The sequence below is a fragment of the Cricetulus griseus genome, assembly GCF_003668045.3.
Source record: "Cricetulus griseus strain 17A/GY chromosome 1 unlocalized genomic scaffold, alternate assembly CriGri-PICRH-1.0 chr1_1, whole genome shotgun sequence".
Classification (NCBI taxonomy): Eukaryota; Metazoa; Chordata; class Mammalia; order Rodentia; family Cricetidae; genus Cricetulus; species Cricetulus griseus.
In genome coordinates this window covers 181,391,444-181,418,335 of record NW_023276807.1, presented here as the reverse complement: position 1 = coordinate 181,418,335, position 26,892 = coordinate 181,391,444, and the positions used below count along the sequence as shown (strand labels likewise).

The 26,892-nt window shown below is 37.5% G+C and overlaps 1 protein-coding gene across 1 annotated transcript in view; it reads right to left on the bottom strand.

The window, feature by feature from the left end:
• The window catches only part of Nrg3 (neuregulin 3), a 1,018,353-nt gene that overhangs the window by 22,695 nt on the left and 968,766 nt on the right, over window positions 1–26,892 (bottom strand). The window contains exons 6-7 of the mRNA XM_027389423.2: window positions 8,951–9,053; window positions 3,466–3,592 (exon numbers count right to left, since the gene is read on the bottom strand). Coding sequence (XP_027245224.2) covers window positions 3,466–3,592; window positions 8,951–9,053 — 230 coding nt within the window. The remainder of the gene's footprint in view (window positions 1–3,465; window positions 3,593–8,950; window positions 9,054–26,892) is intronic.

Genomic DNA, 26,892 nt, shown 5'->3' with positions numbered 1-26,892 from the left:
GTAATCCTCTACTACCTCAAGGCTCCATCATAGTCTGAAGACTTATTCTCTTAAACATTAGTTTTCCAGATCAATCCAGTGACAGATCCTTATCTGAATAGACTGCTTACACTACACTCATGTTTCACACATGTTGGTATTTCCTCACAGTTCTTGCCTGAAAGAATAGATAGATATAGATACATATCTTCAAACTTATAAAGCAAAAGTATTTTCAAATCACCTCTAGCACCTTCACATTTTAATATTCATCCACCTAAAAATTATGAAGTCTTTTTTTATGGTTCTGGTCCTGCAACTGCACAGACTCCCTGCATCCTTCCTTTTATGAATTTCTAGAAAACATTGAAGTAACACAGTGTTCCTTTTGAAGGACTAATTAATACCTGTTCTCCATCACTGTTTCCTCTCAATTTACAGTGTGAAAAATTTGCAGGCAAGTTGCTATTTGTTTCCTGCAATAAAACTGAGCATGCAATTTACCAAAGAAGAAAATTGGTCAGAAACATGTAGAGAAAGATTATACTTCACTATCCAATAAAGGAATACAGATTTCAAAGAATACCATTTCCTACTATCAAATTAGCATAGGAAAAGGTGATAAAGATTCAACAAAACTGGCAACCACCCACATTGCCTCCTCGGATTGAAGCTGACATGGCCCTGTGAGAAAAAGTTTGTTCACTTCAACCTAAAGTAATAAAAGGAACCTGCTCATTTAATCCCTTGAGTGGCAGCCGACAATATGTAGTCACTTGGTATATCTAACTCTTCCATGAAAGCTCTCTGTTCACCCTGATTGATCTCTCCTAGTCTCCCTTTTGTTCAGCCTTTTACACTGATTATCTCCTGTAACTCTAATGAAATGCCATGTAAATGGAGGGCTGCCAGAATTCATGACCCCAAAATGTTTCTTTGTGATATGATCTAATTTGAGTTAAAGACCACCAAGAACAAGTGAAGGCAGGAAAAACACTACCAATGGGGCAGATTTTCCTTTTAGAAAGGAAATTCCACATGTACAAACACCTAACTGTGTGCTCTACCAGGAGACAACACCGCTCAACAATTCTCCACTACAAGGAAGACACTAAAATCTGCAAAACAAACCTAACAGTAACCACATGTAATTCCTGCCCATATTTCCATAATCTGCCTTTCCCATCTAGAAATCTCAAAGCCTCCTTTCCCTTAGCATAAAATGCCATTTAACCCTCAATTCAAAATATCCCTTTGTATTATTTGCTTTGGAGTATTCCATGTGTTAGATTTATGTTGTGTTTACATCTCAAACTCTTTTCTCTGGTTCATCTGTCTCCTGTTTAGAACCTACCAGAAAGAACCTAGTAGGGAAGCAGACATTTTTCAACTCATGTTTTTTTCTGTACAGCAAGGATGTTGATACAAGAAGATGCCATCTGCACTTTCCCTGAAGCCCATAGGAAATGATACAGTAGAGAGTCTTGTTACTCTGTGATAACACAAAAATTTCCTGAGTCCAGTAGTCTACAGAGGAGAGGAGGAGAGTAAGGGAAGGGGTAGAGACACTAAAGTCATATGTGCTGAAGGTCTTTCGAATGCTAGGAACCCTATAGATAATCAATTTCTTCACTGTAATTTGAATTATAATATTCAAGTCAGGGGAAGTAAAGGGAGACAAAGAATGAAATTTTCCTTTTAATATCACCTTTAATATTAGAGAAGAAACTGAGTGCTTCCTACAATGGCTAGACAAGGGAAACTATAAGGAGGTCACTTTGTGGACAATTATGCAGTTACCTCAAATGAGTGTGGTGTTCATACAGAAAACAGACCTGACTGCTTTTCACAAGTCTAGCCTATGGGTTGTAGAAACCATAGCCTATAGCCTCTCTCCAGGTATGATTTGATCCTCATTGTGGCTCCACACTAAAGGAACTGAACAAATACTAGCTTCAGTCATTCAGTTCTACTGTCCTACAATGACTCTTCCCCCATAGAGTACCTGGAATCAAACTAGAACTCCAGAAACTTGAAAGGCTTTTTGGGTTTGTTTTCACCATACCAATGACAGTTCCTCAGCTTCCCTTCCCAAAGCATTTTCTGAAAAGGCCCCATGATTAGAAATGTGGATCTCCTAAACTCAGGTCATGAAGACCTATAGGCCAATATTTGAAATGCAATCATCAGGAAAGATAAAGGTTCTGTTTCCCAGATCTAAGGAAGGTACATTTCTGACCCCAATATTGGCTAGCCAGCAGACACAGATGCCTGATGGAATTTACACTGTACAACCCTTTGCACTCTTAATTTGACACCTCTGATTAAGGCCTTGCTCATCTCTGTTCAGTACTCTCCTCCTCCCTTTACCCGGCCTGGTCACTGCTGAACCTATTGAAGTTAAGTACAGTTCATGCTGGACCCCCTTTCCTATTCGATGTTAAGTTACTGATTACAGTGTAGCCCTGCTGCTTCTGCAGGTGTTTGGCTTTGTTTATTACTCACAGGGCCAGTTGCTAAGGAACTGCAATCCTCATCATGGTGGCTGTTGAAGGTGCTGGGATTATACTCATTAGGAATCATTAGCAAAGGCATTCTCTCTGTTTCTGAGCAGAACAATCTTGCATATTGCCATGAATAAAAGTTTAGGGAAACTTTGTTGGGAAGCAATTCAGATTTATGAATTTCACATTAAATCATCTAAGTACATCTGTTACACTCATCATAATGGCAACTTTTGGGTAATGATTTCTTAGAATCACAAATGATGTGCAAATTCTCAGCGATTTAAGCATTTGGAAGGGCATGCATAAGGCCCCAGTGATTGCCTATTATCCTCAAACACCCAGCTTGTACCATGGCCTTTGTTCTCTCATTTCATCACAACGAATCTAGAAGCAGAGTCTCACATGGTGGCAAAGAATTAACCCTACAAGGCATATCCCTGCATCCCATTGTGTTTATTTCACTATTTTTCAGTGTATATCAGTGACGACTAAAAGTACTTCTCATAGAATGAAGCAGGCAGTGTGTTTGGCTTCCAGATTTAAGACCCACATACAGCATCAGCCCTGCTATTAGAAGTGACTCTGTGACCACATTTCTCATTTAATCCTAACCATGAACTTCTCATGTCCTTTTTAACCTGACTTGGATGTGAGTCAGCCTTCAGAAATATGGCATTGTATCCCTGCCATATTTTCGACAAAAAGTAAAGACCCAAAGAGGTTTATAGAACAAACAAAATTCAATCATTGTCAGAGGTCAGTTATTATGAAAGATTAGAATCATCTTTTTCATTTAGTATTTGCATACACAAGCACACATACACACACACACACACACATTCATACAATTGCAAGATCATTTAAGCAAGAATTGCTAAAGCAGGGAACAACTCTACAGTTCTGATCACAGGTCCCTTGGCCCCTCTGTACCTAAAATTCTGAGGTGTGCAACAAAGGACTGTGGAGATGTGCAGCTTACATTTTGCAGCTGGACATGATTCTTCATCAAGCTCTCAGACTTTGTCATTGTGCTGGATGCCTTGAGGCTGTAGTTTTTCCCATTCTGTGACTCTTTCAGCTGTTCCTGGATGTGTTTAGCTTGTTTCCTGCAGATATGAATATGTGGATAAATATTTGCATAGATATAGTTTGCTAATATTTAAAGTTTTGTTTTTACGGTATCCGTATTTGTCACATGTTAAAGCTATATGGATAATCTGAGCCACAGAGGCAACCCTTAATCCCTTTCAACCACCCCAAATAATACCTCTGTCTATGGATAGCTTGGTATTACTCCTTATCATAAATGGGAAATAAGCAATGACACTCAAAAAAAAACATCGTTATAATGCATTCTTATAACCTTAAATCCCCTGCGTACAAGCAATACCTAACATGAATTTAGAGATTTACAGAGAAGTACCCAAAGTTAAAATTTGGAGCTAGGGCTTGTCTAACATGTTGGCAAAGACATGCTAATATTTTTATACTTCAAATATATGTAACTTATTCATATATTAATGTGTAAACTTTATTTTTAATGTTTGGAAAGCTTATTTTATGTTACCAGGAAGCCAAATAATAAAATTGTTGACTTTTTTGGATGGTGCTGAAGGTCAAATCTAGAATCCCATTCAGGTTAGGCAAACCCTCTCCCCTGAGCTGTATATCTAATCTCTAACAGAGTTAACCTTTAATGAGCTAATGCTAACAAAGTAATTTGCAACATTTTTTTAAAAAGTCCATTACTCTCATTGTTGTATTTATTTCCACAATAAACCTTGGTAATGAGGTAATGTTCTACTCCCATTTAATAGATGAGAATGCCAAGGCATGAAGAAAGGAAGTCATTTGCTAAAGGATGTTTAGAGTGGAAGGATTTCAAACCGATCAATCTTGCTTCAAACTCTGCTAGGAGCCACTACTCAGAACTGTGTAAGGTCCTTCAGCTTCTAAACAGGCAAGAAGAGATTGCTCTAGGACTTTGAGCTCCCAAGAAAAGTGTCCTTGCCTAAGTATTATTTATACCATTCAACATCTATACCAGAAGGGTGGACCAAACTACTGTCTGTTTAGTTTCTTTTTTCCTAGGGTTTCACAGCAATTATATGTCAAGACTCATAAACATAACTGCAGGATCACTTTCTATAGTTTGGTTCTCCAGTTCTCAGCCAAGGAGAGATCTCCTGATAAAGGGCCTCTGGCGTGACAAACTCCTTGGCAGACAGTGCTCAGATGGGCTCCACTATCAGAGAGATTGACACATGAGACCCCAGTCTGCCATTTGCCAGTTTCACTACTCTCATAATTACCTAAACTTCCCTGAGCCTGTTTCATTACATTGAATTCGTAAGCGCTATCTTCCATGATACCATGGCAGTTACAGAGAAAGTGTTCCTCTTTTCCTTTTTGGTTACCTAGCATGCTCAGCTCTGTGGAAAGATGCTGCAGAATTGAGGATATTGCCCCAAAGATAAAAGATTGTATTAATTGCCTCTCTCACACAATGGCGGTACACTTGCTAAAGATTTGAAGGTAATGAGCATCTTTGAATTTAAACCCCAGTGTGAAGTAGCTGTCTGTTTTAACATTCCTTTAATCTTTTCAATTATTTGGGGGAACTTTTAGGTCTAAGCCCTTTCAATTGCTTTAATCCAGTTAAAGTATTCTATCTACTTCTTTAGAACAAATCTATAGCCTGTTGGTAAAAGTAAATTTGTCTCAGCACACAGCAGCCACAGAAACAGGAATTCATCTGAGAAGAAATGGGAAATTGCGGGGGAGGGGTGCTAGACATGTAAATCAGCAGGAAGCAGTAAAAGGTTTAGTACAAAATAAACAGGTTCCATCTATGAAATAAGACAGAAACACTGTCTTTTCTGTAATTTCATAGTTCAGAAACTGGAAAATGCAAGCTCTTAAAGAAATATTATTCATAAAAATGCCTGAATGTGTTTCATGAATCCTTTCATAATTCACCTTCTACAAGTCCTGACTCAGCAATATTTCAGGATAAATGGCCTTTCAGCTGGAATCTACCTTTGGCTCTTTCCCATCCCATTCTTTCCTGGTCCTCTACTTTCACAAGTACAAAGAGTTTGCTTGTTTGTTTTCCCTTCTCCCCTTAGCATACAGGAAAGAGAAAATGATTAACATCTGTTTTGCTCTCTTTCCTTAGAAAGAGGAAGTGTGTAGTGGAACTATAGATGTCAAAGCAGGCAGAGTTTCTGAGGAAGCAGACATTGGGAGAGGAATAGCATTCAGGAATTTCATGGGATGTTTGTGGTGTCACCACTTTGAAAGTGAAGAAATGGAGATTGTGGAGTGGGAGAAACCTAAATGTCGAGCCATAAGGATATAGACCTTTGCTTCCATCTTCAGAGCCTTACATTGATCTACTGTTGCAGGTGGATTGTCTCAGTAAGGCTGTTTGAGAGCATCCTCCTGTATTGTATGCTGGAAACATGGGGACAAAGACCTCCACGGCTGAAGAACATAACAGCAATACATCAGAACATCCATGTGAGCCCATAATCCTTTACTCAGACCACAACACATGGGAAGAATCAGGTTTCTGTTTTGTATGTATATTTACTGGCAATTCAAATTCCCAGGTTCTACTCTCTTTTTCCCAATTTTGATAACTCATCTTTCCCTATAAAAATTTCCTCACCTCTCCATGAATCTAAATTTAAGGTTGAGCCATGTGTTTGATTTTCCATTACCTAAAAACTGGTACAGCCAACCTCATCCTTTTTTTCCCCGTGTAGGTTAAAAGTAAAGAGAAACTCCTTTTTAAGAATTCAGTTTCCTACTAAACCAAGTGAGCAAAGAATAAAGACTAAAATTAATCCTCATATTAACTGTGAATGGGGACACTTGGGCTTATTGGGACTGATGACAATACCTTTAAGTCTGTCTTTTGGCATTCCTGGAGGATTCAGTGATCTACACAAGAACTTTCTCTGACTGGAAGATGTCTTCATTTCTGAGACCTTATGCTATCCACCTCAAATTTTTTTTACCACAATTTTACTTACTGTTAGAACATCCTCCATGAATAAAGCTATGTAAAGAGAATTTTGATAGCTGTGAGAAAACTCAAAAAAAAAAAAAAAAACAAGGAAAACGACTTGTGACAGCAGTTCCTCCATATGGATTGTTCTTGGAATGTACTTTTGTGTCCCTCCCTGATGTAGTAAATAGGAGTAGGTATACTTCAGAGTGCCCAGCAACTATTGTTATTATCCAAGTACTGGTTGTTCTCATGACTTTATATGCAGCCTAAACTTCTGACCTTTGTTTATTTGGCCTTGCTTACTAGTCAGAATACCCTCAAAATATAAATTGTCTGATGTCATGAATAAAGTTGACTATTGCATGAGACCTTAGTCCACTTCAATAGACTACTTTTCCAGGTTTATGCCACCAACTAGAACAGTGACAGTTGCTGAGATACCATTTGATAAGGTCACACAGTGACAAGTGTACAAGAACAGGGAGAAAAGACCAGAGTGGTTATGGAAATAGAACATAAATTTCTGTGAGCATGGAGCTTTTGGCTAAGTAGCAGTTCTCTCTACCCAGAAGACTATATCTTACTCCTTCAAATGCATAATTCAGTGAACTCATTTGGAGAACAATTAAAAGTGCCTTAGGATTCCATTACAATTTGGGGTTCTAAAGCTGAAAAATATATTATACTCTAAATATCCATATTATATGTTACATATCTGTATTTTATGCCTGAAAATTAAGATTTAATATTTTAAAATAAATTCCCATATTATCTAGTACAAGTTCTCTAAGGGCCTCTGTATTGGCTTAGTCCCCAACTTGGCACTCAGACTAGTGAAGACTTTAAAAGGTGGACCCATTGAATGGTTTTCTGGTTATGGTAGATATTCCCTTGAAGGGGAGAGTGGGACACTACCCCTTCCTTTGTTGCTTCACATTCTGTCAAGAGGCAGAAGGCCCTCCTCTGCTCATACTGCAACCATGTCCTGCCATACTCTGTCACATAAACAAGAGGAGCAATCAATCCTGGATTGAAATGAACAAACTGAACCCAAATAAGGCTTTGCAAGTTCAACATTTCACCTCTTTGTTAGGGCAACAAAAGTTGACTAATTCATTTCTTGACAAATGCACTGAAAAAAAAAAAAACTTGGAAAGTTGCAGGGGCAGAGAGTTAATCACTAAAAGCCCAGTGTGCCTGGCACATGTTTGGAAATCATAAACAATAGTTACAGAAATGTGGCAGAAAATGTTATGTGGCATGCTGGATAAGGGCCTGAATAAGAGAAAAGACATTATGTCAAAAAGTAAGGAAGGCTGAAACATGGACTTTAGTTACACAGTACAATTATTAGACATTATTGTGACAAGAATACCATGCTAATACAAGACTCAAATAATAGGGGCACTAGGTATAGAGTGCATGGGAATTCTCTGTACTGTTATTATAGTAGTTCTGAAATTCTAAAAGCATTTGAAAAAATTTTGTTGAAATAATAGTCACTAATCCTGTAGTCATGACTCAATATTTTTATTTAAAGGCATAATTGTAGCTCTCTTTAGATATTGACATATATGACTTACAGATAGGGATTACAAACTGTATGTGGAAAGTGGTCCATTTTTTGGAAGAGAAAATAGACAGAAAAACAATGATCCAAAGAAAAGCAATTGCACATTGACTATGATTTCACATAGGCCACAGGCCTGTCACACAAGCCAATGTCTTAAGGCTGAAAAACCCAACAGACTGACACTTTGATCTGCAATTACTATTTTAAGTGCAGATGACATCATTTCTATAAACAAATTCACCCACACTAATTTATAAAAAATCATAGTTATGGGCACATTAATATGCATATAATATATTTTTAATTCTACCTTATGAATCATCAGACGTTCTTTGGATAGTTTCTTGGCAAGTGAAACTCGCAGAATATTCGAGTTCTATATCCCAGTGCACATTTTCTTGGTGTTCTTTCATTAAATATGACTTACATTTTATGAGTACAAGACTGAAATTATTTGAAAATAAACTGATACTTTTGTTTAATTTTTTTTCTGGAAAAGACTTTTCCTATTGACAATGGTTAATAACATTTAGGTTCACATCAGTGGTTCGCCTACCTCCACCGTAGTTCCTACTGAGAACAAGTCCTTTAGTGGAAGCTGCTGAATCCTTGTTAATGAAGACAGGTGATCAAATTGTACAAACAATCACAGTGTTTCTGAAACATCCTACACTGTGTACCTGAGAACCCCTGCCTCCCCAACACTTATACAGCTGCCTAAATTCACTGTGACTCATGGAATGCTTTAATTCAATCAGATCACTGCTGCGTCCATGGGCAAAAGTTCTCTCTGCTTGGAGTTAAAATCGAGACTATAAAGGAAAAGGGCTTTCTTTCAGATGTAACCTTTAATCACCAGAGAAATGGTCTTACTTGCTTTTGAAGTAGAATGCTGCACAGAACATGCCCACGATGACAATTCCAAAGATGATACATGAAATTGACAGCACCTGCCTTTGATAAACGTCTTCACTCTCTGTGAATTTGAAAAACAGAATTAGAACGGATGCTAGTGAGGCACAGAGGCAGCATTCTCCATCGTTGTACTTCTGAGCTGGTAGGAGACTTTCAAAACCAACTTGTTTTTATTCCTGTTGTGAATAGGAGAAAAATATGAGAAACTTATTATTATTCAGTTTCTTTGTAGAAGTCTATAGAGTAACTGGCTACTGCTTTAAAATTTTTCCATTTGGTATTTGCCCAAACACATAAGTACTCTTGCTTGTACATATAACAAGTTGATAAATATTGTAAGTGAATTTTATTATTTCTGAACATTGTAGAAACATGTATTTTGCAAACTATGATAGATCCCAAATAATGAGCTAGAAGGTGAGAGTCTCTGCACTTTCTGGTGCCAGCAAAATCTAACTTTTTATTCCATTGTACTTAGATCTCTATGTTGTCTGATTTTTGTTTGGTCCTTGGTGATCCATTATTCGTGTTTCTACTACTCTGATATTGGCATCGCTCTATGAAAGAGATTTTCAGTGTTTATATAAATACTATGTTCACCATGTCCATAGCCATCTCAGCGCCATGTTCTGGAATAGTAAACCAATGTGGTACCTCCTTGCTTGTAATCATAAAACATGCCAATTCAAACACTTCACTTTTCAGTCACTACAATTTACACACAACCCCTTTTTAAAAATACACTTAGTAAAATAATCCTTCCATCTTATTAAGAGCTTTGGATCTATAGATTCCAAAACTTTTTCTGCAAGTTACCATTCCTTTGTTATCATTGTTCTCTTTAAACATATAAACAGTATAGTCCATGATTATAATCATTGACTCATTTGCAAATACTCTCTTCAACTATTACCAAGAACATTCCCATTTATATATTTGGCAACATACCCACATTTAAATTCAAGAAACTGGTATCCTCACAACACCACTTTGAGCATCTCATAGTACAGGAAAAAGACTATATTACTGGGCAGGTATTTTGTACAAGATGAAGGCTGAAAATCAGATTTCTTAGGTGGGCATCAATTTCTTGACAATGTCATCAGCTCTCTAGCTCACATATCCATGTTGATCCATCTATATCAACTGTACTCAAACATCTGACCCATTGATATTTCCCTTATTATCAGATATTTCACAGGTCCTAAGGAAAATGAAGCCTGTGTAGAGAAACTATCCAACCTTCTAAACTCTGTTCCTCCTTCCCTCCCTCTTCATTAACTTAATTAGTGTTTCCTCAAATGTCAGTGTGCTTTTCAGCTGCCTTGAAAGCTAGGAGAGTTCAGGTGACTCTCACTTATTCCTGGTGCATTACTGAATAGCATACCTTTATGTGTACAGAATTTTTGACTTTTGACTTTTCATAAGTCCTAGTGACTGTGACACTTTCAGTGGAGTGGAGTAGGAGTGCCCAGCATGTGACTCACCTGCTCCATAACACCTGAGGAGATTTCTTTCCTTGTAATAGATCATTATAGTATCCATGTTGGACCATCTAATAGACAAAGTGAATTTAAATGAGTTTTCAGGGGGTTCTCATCTATATTATAGCTAAGGAATTATTCAGTTTTAAGAAATACTCTTCTTTTATCAAGGAATAATTCCTTGCCTTATACTTCTCATCTCTCCTTGGAATCCTCTCATCATTGAACTTTAAAGGAATTACTCTGCAAGGCCAGAAATACCTCAGTGCAAACCCAGACAAAAACTCAAAACAGCTCTCATTATCACACCCTTGACATTTTCTTAATCAAAAGCCAAGGAAGCATATATAGTAACATATCCAAATGTTAGTACATTACAAATAGGTGGAGTTGTCATGGGGAATGCAAGTGTGTGTAGATGGAGCCTAACGATCTTTATGATTTGCCACTTTAACAAGTTAAGAAAAAATCTCATGACTAGACTATTAAAAATTTTTTTTAAAAAGAGCTTAGGAAAGCCTACCAATCCTTAATGAATTCTCTCCAAAACTGGATATAATAGAAGGGAATTCCTCACCCTGACAAAGAACAGCTTTACTGGATGCACAGATATGTATTAGATAGATATATATCATCATGAAAATGTGGATACTTTGAGTTTAAGCTAACAATAAGGTCTACTTGTACCACTTCTACTCGCAACTGTACTATCATCATTGTACTAAGGGAAAAATAGAAATAAACCCATTTCATGTGAGGCAGTGGATGAAAACTATCTTTTCAGACATAGTCACCTGTACAGGAAAGTCACTGGAATCTACAAAGGGCCTAAGAGAGTTAGTAGGTGAACTTAGCATGTTTAGAGTATACAATGGTGGAAGCGGAAAATAAAAACATTGCTTCTACCTGTACTTAATAGAAATAAAATATCCAAATTTGAAAGAAAGACATCATAACTTCACAAAACACCTAAAATACACACTAAAATTTGACAAAACATAAGCAATCCCTGTTTGTTGAAAAAATTTAAGTCTCACTGAGAAAGTTGAAATAATAACTACACAGATGTATATGTTAAAATAAAAGACGTACACTGTCAAGCAGTGATAGTACACATCTTTAATCTCAGCACTCAAGAGGCACAAGTAGCCTGTGAGTTTGAGGCCAGCCTGGTCTACAGAGCAGGTTCCAGGACATGGTCCAAAGCTACAGAGAAACCCTGTCTTGAAAAAAAAAAAGGAGAAGAAGAAGAAGAAGAAGAAGAAGAAGAAGAAGAAGAAGAAGAAGAAGAAGAAGAAGAAGAAGAAGAAGAAGAAGAAAAGAAGGAGGAGGAGAACAAGAAGAAGACGATGATGATGACAAAAACATACACTTAGACGAGGCATCTTCCCTGGTTGCAGAGTACGATGCAATGGAAGCTGCTGAGTTTGGCAGCACACACTGTTATAAACCTGTATTGCCAGCACATTTAAGTTCAATAAAAGAAAAGCTTGATTTGAGGCTAGCCTGGGTTTCGCAATGAAATAGTTACTAAAAACTAAATTCCTTGGAGACATTTTGTTGTTGTTATAGCACTGAACAGCTGATTTTAAATGTTTGATGGAAATATAAATGATTAAGAGTGAATAAGACATTGTTTCTGAAGTTAAGAAAGCAAAGTTAAAGGATTTTATCATAAAAAAACTATAGCAACCCAAGAAATGCCTAATTCTAAAGCAAAAAAAGGGAACATATTTTAAAGTGAAAGGCAATTAATGTGGATCACAATGGAGTCAGAGCTAGTTTGATGAGAAGATGGTTTCTTAGAAAAGTACACATGTGACAGAGTCTGTCCTGTGCAACCATGCAGGTCAGGGAACAGAGAGAGCCACAACCCTCATATTTAAAGTCTTGCTATGTCACTCTGACCATGCCCAAGTGTGCATGGTTGGTATCACCTGTGCCACGCCCCAAATGGGCATGACCAGCATTTCCCCTACAATTCCCCATTCAGTCTAAAAAAGGATTGAAATTTAACAGTGAAAAGTATGTATCATTAACAATTATAAGGGTGAATTACAAGAAGTTATATTAATCTACTAATGTCACATCTAAACTATATATATTCCAACTAAACCTTAAAGTTATCTTAGAGATGTCCAAGCTTGAACACCTCCTTCCAAACCCAACCTTAAACAATAGGAAACTAGCCCTAACTAGATGTCAACAGTGGAGAAAGAGGCATAGTATTCTCCATGCTACTTCTTGCTGAACTGGGACAATGACAGCCTCATGGGGTCCTGTGGGAAAAAAAGTGTAAGTGTAGTGAAAGTCCTGAATGGGTTAAATCCAATCCATGTCTTGTGGGAGATGTTTGTTTGCAGGTCCAGTTTGAAGTCCTTATCTTGATTGAAGTTCTTCTGTTAATTGAAGTCAGTACCCAAAGTTCTGGCCGGAGTGTCAGTTGATACAAAGCAAGTTGGATCCAGTCTGATTCTACATCCAAAACAACTGAGATGATGGAGTCATAGACCACTACAGCCAGGATTTCTGTGTTTTATCATGATCCCCATGGTATGGACATCGCCCCCCCCAACTAGCAGGAAGCAGTTTGGAATAAACAACACCCAAATTCACAAATATTGTTTATAAATGTTTGTATTCATTTAAATGGGGTTGGTTATATATGGTAATGATCACAGTCAATCTCTTTTTAAAGAAAAAAAAGGAGGATAGGATACAGAAATGAATACTTTCCATTGGTATGGATTTTTCATTTATCGATACAAATTTAAGGTTAATTTTATTATATGTAAATTTCTCCTATTGTTCAGGTATTGGGTGATCTTTTTAAATGTAATGCATAATTAAATACAAATTATATAGTCACCTATTATAGTCAGAACTTATAGTTGGGTTATTTAGGTTTTCTAGATATAAAAAGATGTATTTGAAAGTTCTTTATGCAGCTGGTTCAAGCTGTCTTTGCTAGCCATCCGCCATGGCAGGTGGGTGAAAGACCCGAGCTAACATGGGGTTAGCTCATTAAACAACCATAAAGCCTCATGCAGTTTGCAGAAAAAAAAAAAGGTAGATGTATTTGAGACAGATAGATATTCTTCAAACCTTTCAAAGACCTACAGAATATATGGCATTCAAATGGTTTAGGGTTTTTCATGACAGTGAGACACAACTGCTCCTGGCACAACAATTATGTCAGAAAGGAGGATGGGCATTGAAGAAACTCATTATGGAGTTTGATTTCAACATGGCAAAATTAACCATTTGGGAAAGAAACTGCTATTGCCTGGACTGTATGATGAAATGGACATGTACGACCCACAGAAAATTGACTGCTGATCTTGCAAAACAAGACAGTCCTAAAAGGTTCCTACTTCACTAAAAAGTCTGCTAGACACACTGTGGCCTATAGACTGAAGATGGATGCCCCAACATTATGGAGGAACTTTGGGTGACTGTCTAGGTATCAAGATATCTCTGTCAGTTCTAGAGTTTATACATTTTTCTTCTGTGGTCTTAGATGGAGTTGAAGACAGATAGTTATAGTTTTCTTTAGTTATTATAAAAGATAAGCTACATATAAGACTTTAGACTCACAAAGATAGGATAGATGATAGGATAATTTCTTTAAAACTTGCTAAATGTTGATGGACTAAATTTCATAACTATAGTTCGTACTTGATAACTGTTTTGTTGTATATTTTACTATGTTAATGTTAAAGCCCTTCTTTTTATTTATACAGAAAAGAGGAAATGATGGGGGATGTCCTTCTGTGTATTTAGATCTTATTGGTTGTTGAATAAAGCACTGTTCGCCCAATAAGGCAGCAAGTTAGGCAGGACTAGAAGTCAAGGGGGATTCTGGGAAATGCAGTAAAGTCTTGTGATCCAGGCAGGAAGTGACATAGCAGGCAGATTCAGAATATAAGCAGGGACAAGCAGGAAGTCGTTCTCTTCCTCTTCTTCTTTCTACTCCTTTCTGCGGAGCATCCATGTGATCTCAGAAAGACAGGACACATTCTGCCAGTGTCCTCAATAAGATATGTTTATAAAATATGTAGATTAATAGTTATGGGTGATACTTAAGACAGAGCTAACAAATAAGCAATCTTAGTCATTGGCCAGCAGCATTTTACCTAATATAAGTCTCTGTGTTACTTGGGGCCCTAAGGTGTCAGGCAGAACTAGGATGGATGGCAGAAAGATTTATCATTACAATATTTGAGCCCAGAAGTATGTGTCTAGTCCTTTTTTTTTTTTTTTTTTTTTCCGAGACCGGGTTTCTCTGTGGCTTTGGAGGCTGTCCTGGAACTAGCTCCTGTAGACCAGGCTGGTCTCGAACTCACAGAGATCCACCTGCCTCTGCCTCCTGAGTGCTGGGATTAAAGGCCTGCACCACCAACGCCCAGCGTGTCTAGTCTTTATAAAAGTTTGAAACTATTTTCATAATGAAAACATTAAAATGATATTGTTAGTATAGCAAAACCATGTTCTAGAAAGTTATCACTGACCAGTTTCACATTTTCACAGAAAAAACATTTTATAAAAGATGAAAAATAGAAGTATGAAAAATTTAAATAATAATTACAAAAATTTTCAAATTATGAACTTAAAACATTTTAGAAAAATCACAATATGTGGGTTTTGAAAATTTAAAACATAAAAATACAAACTTCAAAATGCTTAACAATCAGTAATATAGACTCTACCACACTATAATGTATGTTCTTCAAAAATGCCATAATGAAATGAAAGGAGAAACCCAGTCTTGGAAAACAATAGGAATGTCTACACTCAACATGCAACCTGAACATAAAATATAAGCCATTCTCATGACTTAAAATAAGCACCAAAAGTTTGAGATAGAAATTTTAAGTAAATTCTATTCTGAAAAAAAAAATTCTCAGAACTTGGAATGATAAGTATCCACATTACATAAGAGAATTTCAAATAAGCTATGTTGATTTAGGTGGGGTTCCTGATAAAATAGCTAAAAATCAATCTTTACTATTATCATACAAGGATTTGGAAGAAAGAGCTTTCTAGAATATTTATATATTTTTAATAGATATGAAATACCACTTTAAAAACAGCTCTACAAAGTTAAGAGTACATGGACTTCATGATGGAAACGAATCCATTCTTAGGCATTTAACCAGCTTTAATGAAAAAGTGATTTTATTTTTTATGCAAGGCTACAAAAGATTTCTATTTGTAATCCTCAATATAAATTGTCCAAACACCCATAAGTAGGTCAATAGACAGATTGTGGTATATACATATAATGGAATGTTACTCAGCAACAAATAGTAATTAATTATTCAGTTAAGTAATCAATAAAGTACATAAGTTTATAATTACTCAAAGTCAGATGTCATGCATTTATTCATGCTATTTATATCCAGCCACACACAAAATTGTAGTAACTGGAAGTTGGTGACAGACAAAGGGAATGGATATCTTGTGTCTGGGGAATTAAAGGGTAAAAGACTACAGAGCAATATTGGGAATTTTTTAAGTAATAGACATATTCATTATCTTAATTTCAATGTTCATTATCTTAATTTCAATGATCATATCTTTGGTAGATAATATCCCATACTGTACCATATTAAACATTTTAGTCAAGGTTCATTTCATCTCAGTTATAACTGTAAAAATATTAATTCTGGGGAGATACATTAAAATAAGAAATATATTGAGACTATAAAGACTTTTCAGAGTATAAAATGAAATTCAGTCCTTTGAGTTTCTTTTATAATTGGATTCCCATAATCCTTCTCCACATAGTATGCAATATGAATTTATGTAATATAAGTCATACATACACCTGTACATTATGTTTATATACATACATATGTCCATTACTATACATAAATCACTCACTATTAAGCATGTTAATGGCTCCCATGTTAGACTAACATTAATATCACAAGCCTTGAATATGAAAAATGCTTGATATGACATCTACTTTTTCCTAGAATGTCTGGTATTTTACTCTGCAGATTCTGGATGCCTGATTTTCCCTGTGTCTGCATCTCCCCTCCCTCCCTTCCTCCCTCCCTCCCTCCCACCTTCCCTCCCTCCCTCCTTCCCTCCTTCTCTCCTCCATCCCTCCATCTCTATTTCTCTGTGGTATATTCTTCTGTCTTTTAATGGCTTATTTTCTGTTATCCTCAATTGAATATAACTATCTTAAATATGTTGCACTATGCTGTAAGCTTCACTGATTCATGACACTGGATTTTTATTTGTTTATTCATTGTCTAGGTATTACATCCTAGCTCCTATAGCAGTCCTTCTCATCTGCTTAAATGAATGTACATTCCTGTCTTTACACAAACCATGTGATTTAAGTTGTATTGACTCTTACCTTAATATGCACTTAGGCACAGCACCTCTGCTCTTCACACTAACTTTTCCTAAGCTCTGAACCCTGGCTCAGTCCTGACCTGAAGAGCATCCCCTCTTCAGTAGATGCTAGGCTCCTACCACAGGGTGGGTTGGGGGTCAGGGGATGTTGTCATCCACTTCACTATGGTTCTGTATTCTGAAAACCTTCTTCACAGAATGTAGTTCTACAGAGAACATGATGAAATTACTTGTCCCCAGGCCTCAGACGTAACTCCAGCATGTTCTACCAACAGATGGAAACTTTAGATCTGTACTCCAACATAGTGCACAACTGCACTGATGTGCTGCTCAGTTTAACTTTCTGGCCTGACTGCTTGGAGCTGATGGCAATTCATCACCAGAATGCAGGCTGTGTGTTGGCTGAAGGACACACAATTTCTCACACCAGGATTTTCTGAGATCCTCCCAAAGTGCCTGTACATGTTTCCAGGAGATGTGAAATGAGGCCCTGTTGTGTGATGTTTCTCTCTCAGCAATGCCAACTGCAGTACCAAAGCCCTCACACCTGTCTCCAAACCTGGGTGGAAAAAGGCTGTTTTCTTTCTTTCTCTGAGACCATCTGCCATAGATTCTCTTTAAATTTGATTTCTCCTGTGAACATGTATCTCAAACCAATGATTCACAAGTATCCATCCTTCCTGGGCTTCATTTACATTTTAATTGCTGGTTTATGCTCGAATATTGGAGAATGTAAAGTAACCCTAGGAGAAATTTTAGGTTAATCTGTTTTCTCAGTAAATGAAGAGGGACTATTATGTGTATTAACAGGCTGGGGTGAACATTTAAAATTTGGAAGTACTCAAAGTAAAGGGATACGGAATATGTCATGGAGACCTTATTGGGAGCGTATTGCCATCTTAAAAATTGTCATCCTTTCTACCCCACACTTTTAAGCTCATTAAATGTTCCAGCTCATCTTAGAAGCAAATAATTCCAAGACATTTCATCTTGCTAGATTGTAGTAAAATGACTACAGTAGCACAATTGTGAATTTCATAAGACACCTAATCCTGTCCTGCCACTACCAATAACAATTTTGAACAAAACACAGCAAAAATAAGGTTGTCCCACTAACATGAATAATTTCCATGTATAATCTGCCTGTTGTGTTCCCTGCTATTTGAGTCTAGTCAAAGGTAGCCTAGGAAGTGCTACAAAACCAATTCTGAGTTTAAATCAAGAGTGAAATTAAAAGAGTAAAAGCTTAAAGTGAATTTAGAGAACCAGCTGTGGTCAGGTGATAGTGCTATTGGTGTCTTTGAGTCATAGGTAGTTACACAGAACTCAGGCACAGCCAGGAAGGGCCTATGAGGCATGCAATTTTGGATTTGGGATTGGTTCTGGCCACCTGAATAAGTGATCATAACTACATAACCTTTAAAACCCCAGTTATTTCACCTAACAGAAAGCAGTCGTTTTACCTGTGTGTATTGTGGAAATCAGGTCAAACAGACTTTTCTAAGATTTTAATGCATTGTAAACCATTTAATAAATTCTGGTTGCTTTTGAAAAAAGTGTTCCCATTGTAATATTTATCTTTAAAAACATACTTGCTAGCTTCACGATAGGTCAACTCTTGTAAGCAGGATGGTAAATCATCCTGTGTTTTGCATATTTCATTAATTTCTTTTAAATCATTTTACATCATTTTGAATTAGATCCCTTTTATTTAAAAAAGTGGTGTTTAGAGGGAAGGATATTTAAATTCAAATTCAATCTTTGCCATTTTAACTATAATTTTGGAAAGTTATTAATTTCAGAATTTCTTCTCTCAAATGGGACTATTAATTATTGTGTTCCAAGTACCATTAGCCTAGTGATAAAAGTCTAGGAGCTTCTAAAAACAAACTTTTTCTTTAAAATATTTTCTAAGTCCAAATGCAGCCAAACTATGTAAAGCTCTATGAGGAATGATAATAGAAAATGTCAATCAATGGAGCAGCTTTGCTAATTTAAAAGCTACAGAAATAACCACAAAAGATAGAAGCTAGAATTAGACCCATGACTCAGTGGGACAAGGGTTAAGTTCCCAGCACCCATATGGCAGTTAATAACTGTTTGTAACTTCAGTACCTGGGGATCTGATGCCCTACTATGGCCTCTACACATACTGGATGCCATACAACTATCTATATTCAGGCAAATGCTCATATACATTAAATAGAAATAAATCTTTAAATAAAAGGCCATAGGGACATATTCCAAGTCCCCTCAGGACAATAGCGATATTGAGTTCTGCAGTGAAGACATTCCTTCTGTTAGGGCCATAACCCCATGTGGCCTAGGTACTACTGAAAGTTTCTGCCCTCAGAGGGATATTTTCTCTTCATCCTCTGGCTTCTAGAACAAAGTCTTTGCTAGATTTTCTCTAAACTGAAACTTTCCAGAATGTATTATGCTACATGTTTCCTCTGTATCTCTTCAGTGTTAGTATTGCTGTGATATTTTTCCTGTAGTGCCACCACTAGGCAGACATTGTGTTTGGTGTTAAGGATGAAGGGGAAGAGGAAATAGATATCTGTCCTCATCGTGGGTTTAGTAATCCACTAGATCAGGCAGTTGACAGCTAAACCTAGAAAAGAAGAAATATGAGCAGCTTGCTGTACAGTGGACAGATATATAAAGCTGAAGAAGTGCATCACCGGGAACCCTATCTTTTCAGAGAGCTCAGTATCACAGAGGTGAAATGTAAATTAGAAGTCAGTTTTAGACACAAGTAATGTGACAGCAGACATTTTTTAGGTGTAGAAAACAACTCATACAAAGACCCTGAGATAAATCTGGAGTAAGCAGAGCACCATTGAGGCAACAGGGATGTGATACACAATGAATGTGTCATTATAATCCCAGGAAGGAACCAGGGATGTGGTACATAAAGAATGTGTCACTATGATCCCAGCAAGTAACTGAAGCACTTAAGAGGAGTTCCGGGAGGTTAAATTCATATTTTCATTGTAACATAGGAATCAACTTGAAGTGGATTGCGCTGAAGTGCATGTAGAATCCAGTCAGGATGTCATGGCACCAGCTCCGGTAAGCAGTGATGCATGTTTGCACAGCAGCAAGTAGCAACAGGGCCAAGAATGCAACAAATAAAGGGGAACTTTAGTAAAAAACATAAGTATCAAGAAATCAGTGACTTCTACCAAAGAAAGGATACTCAGAGTAGGATGTCAAGACAAGTATCACTCAGAGCATACCAATTTCAAAAGCATATAAAATATCAAATTAGAGTTTTTTTTTCAAATTAGAAATTTTGAATATACATGTAAACACAGGTAAATGGGCTAAGAGATGGTACCAGGCTATCAAATGTAAATGTTTTAGGGCATGTATTCCTGCTCACAAATGTGTCTGTTTGTGTCATAGCCTCATTTAAAGGAAACTAACACAAGCAAACAAGGAAACACAGAAAAATGAGATTTCTAAATTATATCCACACACATGCATGTATTTACACACAAACACACACATACAACACACACATACACACACACCATTGGGGTCATATACAGGAGCTGTTGTGTCCCCAGCAGGACAACTATATTCTCAACAAATGCAAATAAAACGCTATGTGGCCACTAGGTAACAACAAAACTTGATTTCTTTGACTGCTATTTTAAAAGTCAACTGAACAATACCACCAGGGCTCCTTATCAAAATATTCATTATGTGAGGCCCTGCAGTTAAGAGTCTACATACAGAAGCAAAATCATCATATTTCAACAATATTTACTAATGAAGTCACACTAGGAAATGTGTGGCATTCATTACCACCTAATTCTAACACTTGCTTCAATCCATCAAATCAACCTTATAGTCTGTGTAGGTCAGGTTATCCTTGACTGTTAGACTCTGCCTTTATGTCATCATTGTAACAAGATTAAACTGAAGTAAATTTATACAACATTAATTACTGTTGGATAAAGAAGGTACTCTGAAGTTTGTTACTAAACAACAACAAATGTTAGGGGCAGATTAAAATATTAGGAGCTTAAATGGAGCTGCTTCAAATGAACCTTAATTAGTAAAGAGAATAAAATGAATATTTAGAATTTTTGGAAACTTAGATTGGCATGTTATAACTTGATGACTACAAATGGAATTAAATGGTTTGATAAATGATTAAAAATCACTTAAAGATAGAAGAGATCCTGACTGAGAATGAAAGAGACCCTCACTGACTTCACACTTAACACTGAAAAGTGGGTCCTCAGGATGTGTATAATAAGGCTATCTGGAATGCTTAAGGACTACCAGTGCTACTAGCCAAGTGCAGAGAGGTTTGGACATCCAGTGGCTACTGCAAGGCTCCACCTCCAATGAAGTGATTTCCTTCTGGAAGTCCCCTCCCCTTACTTTTCTATTTGTCTAATTCATTCTGTTTTTGTTTGCAGGTATCTATAGAAAGATACATTTTAAAAATATTTTGAAAAGTAAATTAATTACTTTACAATAAAATTTCTACATTCATTATTATCACAGGAGCCACAGAATACAATACAAACAGAAGATTTGGCAGGGCCATGAACTAAGAATTGGCTATTGGCAGCAACCCAGACCTGGATGACACCATGGTCCCAGGTGAGAGCACAGACCACCCATATCTATATGGCCCTGGAAGCAGGATAGCCCTTGGACACTAATGTGTCCCTAGGTGGCAGCTCAGACCCTAGACTTCTGTGTGGCCATTGGTGGAAGCATGAGCCATGGACCCTACTGGTGTTCAACCATGGAACCATACATGGTCCTTGTCAGCAGTCCAGACCAGGATAATGTCATTGCCCTGGTTGGCAGTGCAGGGTACTCAGATTATCATTGAACCAAAGGCAGCATTGCCCTTAAACACCAACATGGCCTCAGGTTACACCTCAGCTCATATGATACCATAGCCCTGGTTGGCAGTACATGTCACTCAGGTTTGTATGGCCCCAGAAGGGGCATGGGCCTCAGACACTAACCTTGCCACAGGTGATGGCCCAGATCCTGGCCTTCAATGTGGCCTTTGTTGGCAACACAAGCCATGAACATCAACATAGAGCCATGGTACAGTAGGGCCATGGGTAATAACTACATTTTAGTAAGCGATTGGTACACTGTAAGGAACATGTAGAAGCACAGATTTTACAAAATGTCAAATAAAAGAAATGAAATAAAATGCCTATGGATAGCCTATGAATAACAGGGAATTTGAGAGATGTTTTCTTTCCTCTTCTTCATATTTGAAGTTTCTCTTCCTGTCAGCTCTCCACCATCTCTTGAATGTACATAAACCTAGTCAGTGACTTCTTTCTTCAGCCAACACTACAGAAAATTCATTACCAGTATCCTCAAGGAAAGGGAGGTTTCTTTGACAAACTAATTTTATTTAGTAACAGAAGCCACAAGGAATCCTTAATGCTGAGCTTCTAGAACAGACTATGAAGTATTAACACATATAGGTCTCTAAAATGAACAAGCACAGTAATTGTAAGATGTTTGACCAGTCGTAAAGGGACTTAACAGGAACTTCAGTTGTTTAATACTCAATGTCATGGTACACTAACAAGTCTATAGGCTCTAAGATAAGAAAGACATGAGACAAATAACTGTTTTATCATTAAAAAATTTATGACTTTTGAGTTTTATCTTATTTTCCCAGACAAAGAACAAAAAGACTAAGGATCAATACTCAGTGATGGAAACCCCAGTTAAAGTAACAAAGCACATTGTCATTAGCAGGAAATGCAGTTAGGCTCCAGTTATGTAGTGATACTAACATGATATCAGTATGTGTAGCTCAGAAAGATTGAACTACTGAACACACATGAGAACTAATTTAATCCCAAGAGATCAGAAGAGTAAAGTTTAGTTTATTTGGCTTGCAATTCAAAGGAATAGTACAAACCAAGAGTATCTGGAGCACATATCCAGAAACAAGATAGCCCAATCCTTTCACATTAAGAAAGCATGGTGAGCATTTGATTAGAGGAGAAATGAATAGTATTTTAAGATGTTGGAGGAACTAGAGTTTCATGGTTATCTATCCATGTTACCTCCAATGAAAGTAAGTACATTTTTATTTGAGTTGGTTCTATATCTTACCACATAAAGAACAACAGTTATAGTTAGAACTTTTGAACTAACTGGTCTACCAACAGTAATCCAAGTATGTAAAGGGTTTGCAGTTTTGTTCACATGCTCACTCATTTCTAGAGAATCATGAATATCTTTTGGTATTCTGGGGTGTACTCAGTTTTTAATTTTCTATATCTGATGCTACAGCAACTGGGTATTGATAACCATGATGGTACAGTCAGTTTCCAAAGATAATAAACTTCTTGTCTGAGAGCTTGTTTTCAAACACAACTCAAATAGTTCAAAACCATATATCAATCTCTTCCATGATCAGTTTTTATGTCTACTTTTCACCTTCACCATTCCTGGCCAATTACTAGACAACCAGGGATGTACTTTGGTTTCTAGAGTCATTGGAATTGCTCAAATTAGCCAATATTAAGTCTACCTGCCATGCCTCATCCATTCCTTCCCACAGAAACCACAATACTTGTTCATACTTAAGGTTCTCCATCTCCTCTGCCTTCTTAATGACGCAAATGCTTACTCCCATGGTCTCTCATGGTATGGTGTACCCCTGATCATGAGTTCTTTAATACAATATATACTCAATGGTAATTATTTCACAGTTGCAAGGTAGGCAACAGAAAGGACTAGTAATTTATGAACATAGACTATTTGAAAAATATTTCAGGATAATTTTGTGTCATAACAAAGGCTTACAAATTCTTCAAACTTTGGGGAAAATGCTTTTCTAAGAAAATAAAAATCATTTTCCACCAATTCTCATTAGAAGAAGTTATAACAAATTCACATCTTAGAGAGGAGAGAGGGATGGATCTCCTTAAGAAAGGGAAATAGAACAGATAGTTAAGGATGGATGAGGTGAGAGGTATGAGATAGGAAGATCAAATAGGGAGATGGAAGGAAAGAGGGGGAAAGAGAAGGAATATGGGAAGGAACAGCTAAAATTAAGAGTCATTTGGTGAGTTCATATGGAAACCTAATACAGTAGTAGAATCTTCTTAGCACACACACACACACACACACACACACACACACACACACACACACCTTAGAAACAAGCCTGCTTCACATGTCAATCCCAGCTCCCTCTCCCTCCCCTCATCCCTCAGCCCCAACAAAACTCCCACCCCATAACCTCTCTAATCCCCAGGGAGGGTGAGGTCCTCAATGGGGGATACCCAAACTCTGTCATATCATGTGGGGGCAGAACCTAGGTCCTCACCCATCTGTCCAAGCTGAGAGACCATTCCTCCTCGTGGAACCCCAAAGTCCATTCATATGCAAAGGATAAATACGGATCTACTACCAGAGGTCCCATAGATTGCTGAGGCCTCCCCCACTGACACCCATGTTGAGGAGGTCTGGATCAGTCCCATGCTGCTCTCCCAGCCATCAGTCTGGGGTCCATGAGCTCCCCATTTGTTCAGGTCAGCTGTTTCTGTGATTTCCACCAACTTGGTCTTGACCCCTTTGCTCTTCACTCCTCCCTCTCTGCAACAGGATTCCAGGAGTTTAGTTCAGTGTTTAGCTGTGGGTGTCCATCAGCCACTGGATGAAGTCTCTAGGATGGCATATAAGGTAGTCATCAATCTCATTATCAGGGAAGGGCAGATTGGGAGAATGGGGGGAGGGGAGAAAGAGCTGGGAAAACAGAGTGGGAGATGAGGAGGTGAGAGGAGGAAATGGGGGAGCAGGAAGGTTGAGTCAGGGTAAGGATAAAGGAGAGCAGGATGAGAGATATCATAATAGAGGGAGCCATTATGGGTTTGAGAAGATATCTGGCACTAGGGAAATGTCCAGAGATCTACAAGGATGACACCAACTGGCAATCTAAGCAATAGTGGAGAGGCTACCTTAAATGCCCTTCCCTGATAATGAGATTGTTGACTACCAATATCTGATTTGAGTTAAGATCCACACCATAAGAAAGAAACCATATTCAAAACTGCTTGGGAAGCCAAGGATCCAATACCAGATATGTCAGGGACTTAGGATAAAACCAAATGATGCTGTTCTGATAATGGAATATAGCAAAAAAAAAATTACTCTTAAGGTCATTCTGCTGTACTTATAGATATTTACCTTGCTCAGCTATCATAAAAAGTCTTGTCCTTCAAATTCCTCCCCTCAGGGTTTAGAGAACTTGAAGGAAGAGGGGGGTTAAAGAGTGTAAGAGCCAGGGGAGATAGAGGAAGCCAAGGAATCAAGACTTTCTAAGTACAACAGACCTGGCACACATAAAACCTCACAGATTCTGTGACACTGTGCATTGAACTGTAGTGAGATATCCACCCCACCCATGCCTGTAGCACTGACCAAGTCCATTTGAGCATGATCACAGGTGAGGATGTGATGGAGTGAGGACTAGATCTGGGGTCCTGAACCCCAGAGCTCTCTTTTGCTTCTGGGTGGGTCACAGAACAGCCTGTGTGGATCCTTAGAGCTGGAACCTGTGGTTGCCATCTGTTTCTTCTGTAAGTGATTTCTCCCCAAAATAAATTATATTTAATATTAATACCTAATCCCGTGAGTGAATCATTATTCATTCCACTACATTGGACCTGATTAAATCTGCACCAGGTACAGTTCTAGAGCTGAAAGAAGTGTTCACATGTCCCCAAAACTAACCCAGAATCTATGTTCAATTGATAGTCACTTCAAATAGGAGTTTTCTCTTCGGGAGTCTCACTGGAGAAATAAACCACTCTTAGGAGTAAACCACATGCCCAGCAGAAGATGGCCAACATAAAATTAACTCATCACTCACCTGAATCTTTAGATGTTCTTTTTGTGTCATAATGTGATGACAGGGATTTTTTTTAAATCTTACTTTATAGGATTCCTGTGAGTGCAAGTGTGTATATCTTTGAGTCCATATGTGTTTGTGTTTATACTTTGGCTCTTTTTCTGGTTTATTTGTTTTGTTCTATTCCAATTTGTTTATTCCTTTTTATTTTGTTATTATTCCTTAGATATATGTTTACTTTCTAACAAGAGACAGAAAGGTATGGATCTGGATGGGAAGGGAGTTGGAGAGGATTGAGAGGGAAAATTTTAATAAAAATATATTGTATGAAAAAATCTATTTGCAATTACAGCTAAAAACATCAACATCTGAGAGCTGGCAAGATGACTCAATAGTTATGTGCTTATTGCCCTTTAGAAGACAAAATATAGGCTCCCCAAACAATCACATATCAGCTCACAAGCTCCCATAATTCCAGTTCCCATGGATCTGACATCCGTGACTGGTATTTGTGAGCATGTGCACATGTTTGCCACATGCTCACAGAAACATACACACATTCACATAAACAAAAATAAATCTCTAATAAACAAACAAAACAGAATTTGCCTCAAAGCTAGACTAAAACTGAAGACAAGCAGAGATATATCAGCAATGCTTAAGGGAGTCTCCACTCTCTACATTCCATAGCAGACAGTACTGTAAGATATCCTTTCAACTACAAACATGAGCAAGATAACTTTCATAAATCCTGAAATCCAGCTAGAGTGATTAGTACATAAGAATAAATAGAAACCAGTGTAAGAGGCATTTAAGACATGTGATGTGCATATGATGGTGTGATTTAAAGAACAATCCACCTGAGTATGAGACAAGAAATAATGCAGAAGTGTAAGAGAAACATTAGGAACAGTTGCTAGAGTAGCTTCAGAGGAAAGGAACAGTGATATTTCTATTTATGACAAAGACTTGAGGCAGTGTAAGAAATGTAGCATTTGGCATATGCTACATTCAAACACCAGAAGTAAGTGAACATGGTTCTTTCTACTCTGTCATCAGGAAATTACTGTGGGATGTAAGTCCCATATATCAGGCACACATTTTGATCATCCATGGACAACCACATTGAAAAGTTTATGCACGTTCAATGAAACAATGTGTTTGGATCTGCT